The sequence below is a fragment of the Anabrus simplex genome, chromosome 1, assembly GCF_040414725.1.
Source record: "Anabrus simplex isolate iqAnaSimp1 chromosome 1, ASM4041472v1, whole genome shotgun sequence".
NCBI classification, from domain to species: domain Eukaryota; kingdom Metazoa; phylum Arthropoda; class Insecta; order Orthoptera; family Tettigoniidae; genus Anabrus; species Anabrus simplex.
Window position 1 is genome coordinate 401,628,383 of NC_090265.1, and position 13,677 is coordinate 401,642,059.

At 41.7% G+C, this 13,677-nt stretch overlaps 1 protein-coding gene across 1 annotated transcript in view; it reads right to left on the bottom strand.

Moving 5' to 3' along the window:
* Positions 1 to 13,677, bottom strand: part of LOC136866581 (protein takeout) — a 98,995-nt gene that overhangs the window by 17,524 nt on the left and 67,794 nt on the right. Inside the window, exon 4 of the mRNA XM_067143680.2 lies at positions 4,154 to 4,287. Coding sequence (XP_066999781.2) covers positions 4,154 to 4,287 — 134 coding nt within the window. The remainder of the gene's footprint in view (positions 1 to 4,153; positions 4,288 to 13,677) is intronic.

The following is a 13,677-nucleotide window of genomic DNA, read 5'->3' on the forward strand; positions in this document are numbered from 1 at the left end:
ACTAACGTGCAGCTCACAATCCCGTCACAGTCTTCCCAACACTGCAAGTTAAATACAGTACATTTCTCAAGCACGGTACAACCCGATAATCGCGACCACGTAACATTGTTGTTTCCAGAAACCGAGTTTATACAAAAACTGACACGATGTTGTAAGCTTGCAACTGTTTCTGGCCGTGGCCCCCGTTATCTCGGTGGTCACGTTTCGGCCCCCTACAGGGTAATCCCTTGCTAATTGCCCTTCTCATCTTTTGACATTTGTCAACTCGCGGTTATATTCCCAATACTGAGACTTCTACAGGGGAATATCCCCGCGCATCACAATGCTAATTGCTTTCCTTCCATTCAAGCAGTACAGATATGGAGAATTATGTATGGCCCAACTGAGCCTTGCTAGTAGATCTGTTGTCGCTACGTTCATTTAACATTTTGGCGTAAGTTCTTAATTTGTTCATACCGTACGAAAAACAACGGCCGATCCTCACTCTAGGTTCAGGAAATTTGTTGGAGGGGGGGCGTCCGGCCCCTGCCTATGCCAGTGAGTAGCACAATGTAGTACCGTAAGTAAATTCCAGTTCCACTCATCCTAATTACATGTAGGTGAACTCCACCCTGCGATTCTCTTTACAGAATTCCCTTGTGACATCACTGCAGAAGTCCTCACGTGTTTTCATTTCAACAAGAAGATCCTTTTCTATGAACATCATTCCTAATGCAGAGAGATGACTCTGACTTATAAAGCTGTGGAGATCACTGGTCAATAGGAATTTCTGGATTTGAGCCACAGTCTTATCTTTGAACTGTTCACAAGTGAACATTGCCCTCAATTCCGATTTAAGTCGTACTATATAAAAATATTTCCCATAGACTTCAATCACTTTACTGAATTGCTCTTTAGGAAAATCGCCAGAAAAAGTAAAAATTTCTTACACTCAAGCATTTCAGCGAAGGACAAACCTCCTAATGAACAGAAGCGATATTTTAACGTTGCTAGAATAATATCGTGTATTTCCAGGTAAACCCTCCTATAGGCTCCACTCATCTTTAACTGAAAATGAAATTTCTTCCTTTCTTTTATCATTGATGGATCAAATGTCTCTTCTGTTCTGTCCCAAGCATTAGCAAATCCACTGTTTCGCATTACTGACACTTTAGTTTATATTCACTTCTCTGGTGCAAAATACGATGTCTAGGGTCTTAGTTTGAAGTATGTTAGGCCTATATGTGGTATCAATCAATGAAAACATTTCATTAAAATATTCAGAAGAAAACTGAACTGAAATTCGGTTAACTTCACAAGAAACCCGCTTGCCTCATTGATTGTAATGTTTTCCCAGGTTCCTCCAAAATACTTTCGTAAAGCTCTTGGAGAGGAGCACGATATTACGCGACGGTCTCTACTAATCGGCTGGAATAGTTCCACCTTGTTGGAGAGAGCTTAGGAAACCTTTTCCTGAGGACACTGTCCAGCAGGTTAATTCTCCTAGAAGAACTGCTAAAAAAATGTCGCAAAACCACTCGTCGTTGTGAAGAACGTACGTACGACATTCTTTCGCACATGACAGCTTGAGAAAGAATTAAGTTTGTGCACGTAGCAGTGGGTGAATACAACCTCAGGAACCACTTCTTTTAATTTAGCTTGCACACAGTTCAGCTGACCTGCAAGCACCGCCGCTCCATCGACAGTCTGCGCAACTAAGTTTTCGCGGCAAAGTTATCCAGACACTCAATAGCAAGTCTCACCAATACATTCGCTGCTCGCATTGTTGGAACCAAGCAATCTTTCAACAACATGAAACTATGTGAGAGCCAAGCAGTTTTACTGTAAGTTTCTGGATTGAAAGTGCAAACATAATTATTTTCTTTTTTCTTAAATTTAAATGTTAAATTTTCATCAAACGAATGGGTTGTAAAAAGCTTTTCAGAGACCTTTCTTTTTTTATTTATTTCTTAATCCGTTTACCCTCCAGGGTTGGCTTTTCCCTCGGACTCAACGAAGAATCCCACCTCTACCGTCCCAAGGGCAGTGCTCTGGAGCGTGCGACATTTAGTTGGGGAGACAACTGGGAAGGAGGAGTAGTACCTTGCTCGGGCGACCTCACCTGGTATGCTGAACAGGGGCCTTGTGGGGAGAAGGAAGCGACCGTGGCTTTAAGTTAGATTCCGACCCGGCATTTGCCTGGAGGAGAAGTGGGAAAACACGGAAAACTACTTCAAGGATGGCTGAGATGGGAATCAAACTCAGTTGACATCACTAGGCTAAGTGGACCCCGTTCCAGTCCTCGTACTACTTTTAAAATTTTGTGGCAGAGCCGGGAATCGAACCACCCGGGCCTCCGGGAGTGACAGCTAATCATACTAACCACTACACCACAGAGGCAGGCCGTTTTAGACTCGCCCATCGTTAATACAACCTGTGAAAATAAAGTTCGGTGAATAGTCCTGGCTGTACTATCAACACAGATGAACAATGCACTACAGTGATCTTACTGTCCTTCGAAATAGTCCCCTCCCATAACTATGCACTGCTGAAATCGGCGATACATGTCCTGGAAACTTTGCAAGAAGGCTTTCTTTGGGATGGTGTTCAAAAGCCTCGTCACGTTTCGTTGGACGTCAGGAATGTTGTCAAATCTCTTTCCTTTCAAAGCGAGTTTGAGTCATGGGAATAGGAAGAAGTATGTAGGATTGAGATCTGGCGCGTATGTGGCTTGTTCAAGTTGCACCACCCAATTTTTTGTCATGAACTGAGACACCAGGTTTCATCCTCAGTGACAAGACAGTTCAAGAAATTTGGTGTCGCATCCGCCGTTTCGACAAAATCATGTGAAGCCTCTAAACATGCCTGCTTCTGATCGTCAGTCAAGTGATATGGCACAAGACGAGAACACGTTTTCCTCTTCCCTAACTTCTGGGTAACGATTTGTCACACGGATTCACGGTTAATCTGCAGTTCATCCGCTATCGTGCGCACAGTTAATCGCCGATCGTTCGTGATTAATGTCCTCACCTTCTCAATGTTTTCGTCACTACGGCGGTCGCCGGTCTTCCGCTATGAGGGTTGTCAGAAACACTTTCCCGGCCTCCTCGAAAACGGGCGAACCACTTGTACACACACTTCAAAGACAGTGCTTGATCTTCATAAACACGTACCAGCATCGCATGCGTTTCTTTCGGTGTCTTGCCAAGCTTAAAACAAAACTGTACATCGATCTTTTGGTCGTTCATATTCCTGTTCGCAGTTCAGAACCAACGCACTAAACACGCACTGTGTCAAACACACACGATGCTCAACTGAACAACATTGGGAACAGGTGGTCAAAACTTGCTGCTACGCAGGTGCAGCGTTGCCGGATCGACCATTCTGACTTCATTCACCGAACTTTATTGTCACAGGCTGTACATAAAACATCGAACACGAGGAATACAGAAACAACACACAATTAATGAATTCACTAATCAACAAAACACAATGAATGAACTCCCGAGTCAGCCACTACTTAAGCACTGAAAGTAAATCACCCCAGTGACAGTGGTAACTTTCGTCAGGTTGGGTTCTCGCTATGGGATAGGCCCTAGTCAGTGGTTACCGCTCGCTGTAAGCTTGGACATGGCGACTTTCTCCAAGTTGTTAACAGATGGCAAATGGTAGCGCATGGATGGTGACTAGATTTCAATTGCAGCGACATCATTTGGAGAGTTTCAGAACTATGTCTGCCACCGAATGCTATTTAAAGATTGAATGCGTTACGTCCTTAACTTCTCAGTTTGCTTTCTCTTTCTATCTACAGTGGATTAGATGATGAGACTACACCAGCACCACACGTAAACAAGCAACGGAACTAGTGCAGTCGCGCGGAAATTTTGAACTTCTGAGAGATGAAATTGTCAATACTTGACATGAAACAACCTCAAATCGTACTTCAGACAGTTCTTCACCCTATCATAACTCATGCAATGAATGCCTTGCATGCAAGGAGAATACGGCCCCTGGATGCCACACACCCACTCAAGGTATATTCAACCCATTTAATATGACTTCACAGCAGTCTAACAGTAAGATCTTATTCACGAAACATCTATTAGGTAGACGTAGAGTGAATATCGATATGTGTTTGAGTATATGTATTTAAAGCGAATTTCTCACCACTTACCGAATGTGATGTTACAGCGACCTTTCCCTGTCACTGGCAGTACTAGGATTTTGCCGTCCATCTCGTAGTCAGCCTCTAGTCGTACATATGGCGCAAAGCCGCCGAACTCCAGCATGAAGTTTTTGAGGTCAGCTCTGCAATATAGAAATTCAGACATTATTTTGTGGAACTTCTTATTTACGAGCCATGTAAAAAATGAAGTAATGCAACATTCTTTTTTGGACATAAAGTCATTGGAGATAGTTCATGTCGATATAAAGTTTGTTTCCCATGGCTTTTTTTATTGAAGAATTGAATAGTAATTAATTGTATTTGTCTAAAACGGCCTCTGCGTTGCTGGTTTGAAATTACTAATCGCTGCAGATCTTTGTCGTGAGGCGAGGTGAACCGGATGTTGATGGCTGGTGGAGGAGTGGGAAGAACGTGTCAAATTTACTGCAAGTAAACATTTCTCTTGCATGAGCCTTGAAGTAAACTGAGGTACCGTACATGGCGTTTGCTTATTGACATGCACGCTCAATTAGGGATGAGGGAAGGGAATACTAACCACGGCGTCCAACCTGCAAGATACAGTACTGTACGTTTTTTTTTCTTTAACGTTGATCAACTTGTCAGATATACTCCAATTAGCACATAGTCAATTGAAAGCAACTTTTAAGATAAGTCAAATTTTGGATTTGGGCATTAATTTTCATTCAAACTCAAGTTTCCCAGTTTCTAGGCAGGTGAACTTCGGCTGTCTTACGTAACATGAGAGAGGGTATTTATTTGCTTATTCGTGTCAGAAGCAACATTATACTAATATTTTAAAGGGGAACGCGTAAGAAAATAAGCATTACATTCTGGTGCTTAATGTAATAACCGATATAATAAAACATATTACATGAATTGAAGGCAAGGAACGCGAGGAGAGTAGAGCGTTAAATATTGATACATAATACAATAAACACATGTGGCTCAAACAAAAAAGGACATTGATCAAAAAGCATGACATTTGTACAGTATTTAATAGATAATTTAAAAAACGCAAACAAAGAAATATTAATGGCATCGGTATCCGCTCAATATTTTGCCAAATGATGGGCATCAGCTGTGGCCTTCACCAAATCCATTATCATACAACTTAACGTTCACACTTGTGGGAGAGCATCAGAAAATCCCCGATTTATTATGCAGATTATTGATTTACCAACTGTTGACGAGATCTGAGTAACTGAGTACCCGTTTATCAGTTAGGCGGTTACCCGAAGAGAAGATACCCAGTACTCGTTACAGCGGGGACAGATACCCCAAATCCGGGTACCTGCTTAGACGTTACACCTAGTAACAGTCGTACCTGGTGATAAGTTGCTTGCGTGTTCCTAGCGATGTGTTTGATTCCCTTACCCGTTCACAGTATGCAATTTTTCCGATGTTGCTGGATAAAAATAATTTTCCGACTTTCAGATTTGGGTTGAAGCTTGTACTGACTTACGTTCTTGAATGCACAAGGAATGTTCGGAAGCATGACTATTAAGCCTTCTTATGACTAGATAGTATAAACAAATCCCAACTGCTTCACTCGCTTGCTGTTATTCTTCACTCGCCGTGAAGTTAGCTATCGTATTTACGCGTGTATAGGCCGCACTTTATACTAAAAATAGGTAGATAAAATGGGGTGTACCGGGCGAGTTGGCCGTGCGCGTAGAGGCGCGCGGCTGTGAAGCCTGCATCCGGGAGATAGTAGGTTCGAATCCCACTATCGGCAGCCCTGAAAATGGTTTTCCATTTTCACACCAGGCAAATGCTGGGGCTGTACCTTAATTAAGGCCACGGCCGCTTCCTTCCAACTCCTAGGCCTTTGCTATCCCATCGTCGCCATAAGACCTATCTGTGTCGGTGCGACGTAAAGCCCATAGCAAAAAAAAAAAAAAAAAAAAAAAAAAAAAAAAAAAAAAAAAATGGGGTGTGGATTTTAAAAATTAAGTGCAGTAAACACCCTTTAGTTCAGAACACTTTACTAGTATTAAACATTAGTATCTACATACCTTATACCCTATTGCACGCAGAAGTAATTAAAAATAGTTTAAGGGACCTATTCATCATCGCTTGACCGGGCGAGTTGGCCGTGCGGTTAGAGGCGCGTGGCTGTGAGCTTGCATCCGGGATATAGTGGGTTTGGATCCCACTGTCGGCATCCCTGAAGATGGTTTTCCGTGGTTTCCCATTTTCACACTAGGCTGTACCTTAATTAAGGCCACGGCCGCTTCCATCCAACTCCTAGACCTTTCCTATCCCATCGTCGCCATAAGACCTATCTGTGTCGGTGCGACGTAAAGCCACTAGCATCACGCTTGACACTTCATCACGGTCACTGCCGCTGTCAGATGATGTGCCCCACACTGCGTCGTCGTCGTCGGTCCCCTCCGTTGCCTTGGAAATCGATGTGGTTTTGAAGCTCTTGGTTATCATCTTTGCTGGAATTAATTTTCACGCATCCAGGATCCATTCACACATTTGAGAAATTGAAGGCTTCTTGAGTCGTCCGCACTGTGTCATTTCCTTAGAATTGCACCTCCATTCACGGTCGGTTGATGGAGTAATGTAGGAGTTGCAGCATTCCCATCATTCCACCTGGAATCACAACCATGTCACATCACAGTTTTCTCATTATATTTTTCACTTTCTCTGTCAAGTGACCACCAACATGGATGGCCGACGTAACAGAGCACCAGGACGACGAAATCACACTCTTTATAACCAGCCCATGTAAAAAGTCTGTGTTCATCCATTCCTTTTCCTGCACTTTCACTTGCATCCCTCGGGGCAGCGTTTTCTTCGGCATTGTTTTTCGCTTAAATATTGGGAAAGGCGGTAGCTTGATCCCATAAGCAGTGATGCACAACATTACAGTAAAACGCTATTTTTCCGCCCCTGCAGTTCGAACTTGAACGGTTTTCTCGCCTGCTTTGTTGACCGTAGTTTCCCTAGGTATTTCCTATTGCTCCCATGCTGAAATTTCATGCGTCTTCCTTAAATTCAAGACATGTCGCTGAAATGCGAGCAATTTCTCCTGTTATGTTTCGGGTAGCCACTGAGCCATTTACGTTCTTCTGCGAATACCAACTCATGTCGTGCCATAAAATGCCTTCGTCAACCATAACTTGCTTTAAATTGACTTTCAGGAATTTCCATTCTTTCAGCAATTTTTCGTCCTTCAAATTGTAGCATTTCAAATGAAATAGAAAATCCGTCTCCTCGTGTTTTACGTACGTACGTACTCCATAAGATCCGTTTCCAGTTCTGAATATTACACTTTCTTCCCGCGAGATGCTTCCCGCTTCTCTATTACAATTTTCTTCGGCGTAACACACCACTTGTAATTTAAATTTCGGAGTGTAACTTACTCTGACACGATCTATGTTCCTAGAGGATGGTTGCCTAGTTGTACTTCATCTTAAAACAATAATCACCACCACCACCACCACCACCTCAGTTCACAGCGGTCAACTGTCGAGCAAATTCAGCCCTTCAGCTAAGGCTGTACCTCATACCGTTGGGCGAGCTTTGAACTCTAAGGAATATACAACATTGCCACATTTCGCCGAACGGAATTTAAAAAAAAGAATCCTAACAAATGTAATCTCAAAAAACAGGTGCGGCTTATACATGCGTAAATACACGGTATGTTAGCAGACCTGCAGGTGATACTAAATGAGTGATCTTTATAAGTGGAAGGCGTGGAAATAAATAATAAAGACATGTAGTTGAGCATGAGGTGAAAAACATCGTTATGGATTGTAGTTTGACCCTGCAAAGAAGATTACCGGTACATTATAAGATGTGAACATAAAATTGTTATTTTCGTAACATTAACATCAAATATACACATATAAAATAAGATGTCCTGACTGACCGACTCATCGTCGCCGAGCCAAAACTAGTGGACATAAAGAAATTTTGGGATACATTTATATTAGAGTGCAGGTGCTCACTAAGGGACTATTTTTGGATATTCCATCGCCAAGGGGGCGAAAAGGGAGGAGGTGAATTGTTTAAATAAGAATCTCCTTTAAAAATAAAGATAAAAGTATTTGTTGTTTTCGGAAAATCCCATTAATGGGGTGAAAACAGGTGAAAAAGGGGTTGAATAACTTTTATGAGGATACTTATTTCTCAAAAACTGAAGATATTACAGACATAAAAATTGGTGTTTGGAATTAAAAATAAAGAAACCTGTATTTTTTGTTTTGGGAAAATCCAATTAATGGGGGGGGGGGGGTGAACAGGAGTGGCAAAAGGGGTGAATTTTTATAAAAACTATATATACAATATATCCCAGAAACGTAACATGTTACAGACGTAAAAATTGGTATTTGGGATCTCCTGTACAGCAAAAGTAAAGAAACACAGATACATTGTTTTCGGAAAATTCACATAAGGGAAACTAAAGAGGGGGTGAATTTTTAAAATGAGCGTATCTACAGTATATCTCAAAAACTTAAATGTTACAGAAATGAAAATTGGTAATTTTAATTTCGTTTAAAATTAGAGAAACATACATTGCTTTGTTTTCGGAAAAGCCAATTGAGGGCTCCGTTAAAAGTGTACGTATTTTGTCTTTTCGGAAAATCCGCTTAAGGGGGGCTGAAAGAATTGAAAAATTAGTTGAATTATTTTCGTTATTTGCTTCACGTCGCACCGACACAGATAGGTCTTATGGCGACGATGGGACAGGAAAGGCCTAGGAATAGGAAGGAAGCGGCCGTGGCCTTAAGTAAGGTACTGCCCCAGCATTTGCCTGGTGTGAAAATGGGAAACCACGGAAAACCATCTACAGGGCTGCCGACAGTGGGATTCGAACCCACTATCTCCCGGATGCGAGCTCACAGCAGCGCGCCCCTAACCGCATGGCCAACTCGCCCGGTGAGTTGAATTATTTGTATGAGGATACTTATATCTCAAAAACTAAAGATGTTGCAGACGTAACAATTGGTACTTGGAATCTCCTTCAAAAGTAAAGGAACAAGTATTCCTTGGATTTCGGAAAATTCAATTGAGGGAGGTGAATGGTTGCCGGACAATTGCGGTCACGGACATTTGCGGTCGCCGGACATTTGCGGTCGCCGGACATTTGCGGTCACTGAGATAAACTTGTGCCCACTCACAGAAATTCCCCTGTTGTCACAGGACATTTGCGGTCACTGCAGCAGGAGGTGGGCCTCATTACCCTAATCTCAGGGTATCACCGCTAACCTGCCTGAGCAACTGCTCGCTCCTTGCAGATCAACATTTTTCTCCCGCGGGCATTATTTAGAGAATGATACCTTCAGCCACAAACACAATTCTATACAGAAACTTTCTGGTGTGAGTACTGTATTTACTACTGTGTGCTGTAATGGAGATGACAGTTATTAATCAGGGAAGTCTTTGTGCACTTTACAAATGTTATATGTACAGAAAGTATACGGAGAGTCAACCTGGTATCGTCACCTTGTGTGTCTGAAGGAGAAGAACAAGACAGTGTAAATGACGGCTGAGAACAAGAGGCGAAAAAGTACTTCATACTGTCGTTCATCAGTGTGGACCACCTGAAGAAGCGGCCTTCACAGTGAAAAAGCAGGTTCAAGAGGCAAAGAAGACAGCAAGAGAAGAAGCGACTCCACTATAACACATTTACGTGAAGGAGTTGGGTGATCTGCACAACAGGGGCTACGACTTTGTCACTGATATGCCAGCTCAAGAAACTTTGAAAAGAACAGTGGGTCGGCAACAAAATCATGCACGCTACTTCAAGTAGAGCCAAAAACAAATGTTCAGGTAACTCTTAATGAAGAGGCATTAAGGATGAATTGTGGCAGCCCGTTTCTTTTAGCTGATGACAGCATGGGAGAAAGAGTTATAATTTTCAGTGCCGAAAGAGGTAGAGAAAATCTTAGGCACTGTGCACTATTTTTTATGGATGACACGTTCAAGAGTTTCAGCAAACAGTTCGCTCCGATATACACCATTCACGCAGACCTTGGAGGCCGGAGTGATGAAAGCAATGTTATCCAGTCGTCTTTGCGTTCCTGCCTAACAAAGAGAAAGAAACATATTCGTTTCGTTCACCTTATCTTGGAAGCGGTTCCCCAATGGAATCCTAATAAAATTACTATTGACTTCGAAGCAGCTACCATATCAGCCCTACGAGAAGTATTTCCGTCAGCAGAGTTAAGTGACTGCTTTTTCACATGAAGCAATGTATGTGGTGAAAAGTACAAGAACTTGGCCTAACGAGCGACTGCAAGGAGAACGAAGACACGGTTACTAGTCTAGTAACCGTGGAACGAAGATGTACGTCTCCACATCCGAATGTGCGGTGCTCTGGCATTTTTGAAGCCAGATGACGTCAGTGAGGGATGGCTGGTGATACATTCTCAGGCTCCTTCTACAGAAAATCTTACTGGCTTCTTCGACTATTTTGTAGGCGTATGGCTTGAAAATAGCGAGATACCAATCACTATGTGGAGCTGTTACAAAAAGCTATATCGAACAACAACTCTTTATTTGGAAATCCACATCCTCGATTCGACGATTTGGTGGTTTGTTTAAAGAAGGAAGCAGAAGCGACGAACTGCATGTACCGGAAATTGGAGCTCAGTCTTGAAGGTAAGAGGAGGAAGACGAAATATGTGAAGAAACATGACAGGATTGAAAGAACCCTTAAGAAATGTGAAGAAACCAGCGACACCAGGTCCTGCTTAAGGGCAATTTCTTACATAGAAAAACTAGCATAATCTTCTTGCTACTTCAGGTATTCCTAATGTAAATAGGTATGTACAAAGGAACAAAGTTATAACGACGCTTACCTAAAGGCGACAAAAATAATTGACGAAGCTTAGTTGCAGCTGATTTTAAACACGCCAAATTATTTTAATACAATAATTATGCCAGTCTAAGGCCTGGATAAAGTGTGATGGGAAGCAGCATTTTCAAAGATATAATTTACTGTCCACCAAATTATTGTATGTACTCGAATTTGGAGGTTGTTCCCCCCCTGTGGGTCGGGGACGCTGACGAAGAATACATCCACGGTATCCCATGCATGTCGTAAGATGCGAGTAACCCGGGCGCTCACAACTTGGGAGCGTGGGTTGGCAGGATCGAACCTGCCAAGTTGGGGCCAGAAGGCCAGTGTCTCAACCGTGTGAGCCACTCAGTCTAATTCTTTCCCATCCCATTTTCTCCGAAAAATATGTTAGCGTGACGTTAGACTACAATAAATAAATAAATAAATAAATAAATAAATAAATAAATAAATAAATAAATAAATAAATAAATAAATAAATAAATAAATAAATAAATAAATAAATAAATGAGTTAATTTAATTAATTAACGATGGATTAACTTTTGTTTTTCTAAAAACGAAGGACTGGTGTGGAATAAAACAGTGTCTTATACCTGGGCCTACCTTTAATTATTCCACGATAAATAAATAGGAAACCTAGTTTTTGAATTAGCCTCTGATGTTTGAATATAAACATTCACTTTGTGTCATATTAAAATTTAAATATCAAATATACGAGTTTGTATATCTGCGTGACTGTTAATATCGTGGTAGTGACGGGACCTTTTCGTGATGGTGGTGATTACTGCTTTCTGTGAGAAATTAGAACGGTGCCACATCCTCCATTAAAACTAACCAGAAAAAAGTCGAATAGATCCGACTCTCTTTTAGGGGAAAAGAATGGAAAGGCCACGAAGTACGTTAAAATGTAAGACTGCCTGGGCTTGGCAAACATCGTACCGTGGGGGTCGGAAGAGAACAAGAGTTGACCAAGAGAGGACGGATAGGAAATAGAATATATTTATTTATCATCTACAGAATTGTATGTTACCAAAAACATGACATGACTTATTCTTCTACTTCAGACACACCCAGGTGACGATTTCATGTTGACCTTCCCTATACTTTCTGTACATATAACCAGTTACCTCATTAGTGAATGTCAAATCCATTACAGCATCCAACAGTAAATACTTACACCAGGAATTTTCGATATAGAATTGTGTTTGTGTCTGAAGGTATCATTCTCTAAATAATGCCTGCGAGAGAAAAATGTTGATCTGCAAGGAGCGAGCAGTAGCTCAGGCAGTTTAGCGGGGATACCTCGAGATTAAGCTAATGAGGCCCACCCCCTGATGCAGTGATCGCAAATGTCCTGTGACAACTGGGGAATTTCTGTGAGTGGGCACAAGTTTATCTCAGTGACCGAAGAGGTCCGTGATTTTGTGATGACCGCAATTGTCCGTGACCGCAAAAATCCGGATACCGAATGAATTGAAGAATTAACTGAATTATTTGTATGAGGATACTTATATCTAATAAATGCTAAAGTTGTTACAGACATGAAAACTGGTATTTGGAATCTGCTTTAAAAATAACGATACACGCATTTGACAGGGGGGGGGGGGGGATCAACTTAAGGGGTGTTTGAAAAGAAGTTAAATTCTTTTTATGAGGACACATCTATCTCACAAAATGAAGATGTTACAGTCGTGATCATTGATATTTGGAAGCTCCTTTATAAATAAAGAAACACTTTTTTTGTTTTCGGAAAATTCACTTAAGGGGAAGGGTGAAAGTAAGTGAAAAAATGGAATTCCTTTTATGCGGATACGTATATCTTAAAAACTGAAGGTTACAGACGTGAAAACTGGTATTTGAAATCTCCTTTAAAAATAAATTAACGCGCATTTGGTGGGTGGGGCAATCAAGGGGGGTTGGGTGAAAAAGGAGGTGAATTATTTTTATGAAGATACATATATCTCAAAAACTGAAGATGTTACAGGCATTAAAATTTGTATTTGGAATCTTCTTTCAAAGTAAAGAAACACGTATTCTTTTGTTTTCGAAGAAAACTCACTTAACGGGGGGGGGGGGGGGGAGCGAATGAATTGAAAAATTAGTTGAATTCTATGAATGAGGATACTTATGTCTCAAGAAACTGAAGATGTTACAGACGTGAAAATTGGTATTTTGAGTCTCCTTTGTAAATAAATAAACACGCACATTTTTGTTTACGAAAACTCCACTTAAGTGGGGAGGGGGTGGAAAGAAGTGAAGAAGCAGGTAGCCGAGCCGTAGGTGCAACCATATCGGATGGGTATCTGTTGAGAGACCAGATTAAAGAATGGTTCGTCGAAAGGTGGGGTAGCAGCCTTTCGGAAGTTGCAAGGGCGCCAGTCTAGATGATTGACTGATGTGGTCTTGTAATAATACTTGACATGGCTTAGCTGTGTTGATATTGCTACACGGCTGAAAGCAGCGGGAAACTACAGCTGTAACTAACTCCCCAGGACATGAAGCTCTCTCTGTATGAATGATGTACTGATGATGGTTTCCTCCCGAGTAAAATATTCCGGAGGTAAACTAGTCCCCCATCCGGATCTCCGGGTGGGGACTACGCGAGAGGGGGCGATCATCACGGAGATGGATACTGACATTCCGCGAGTCAGAGCGTGGAATGTTAGAAGTTCGAATCGTTGTGGTAGATTAGAG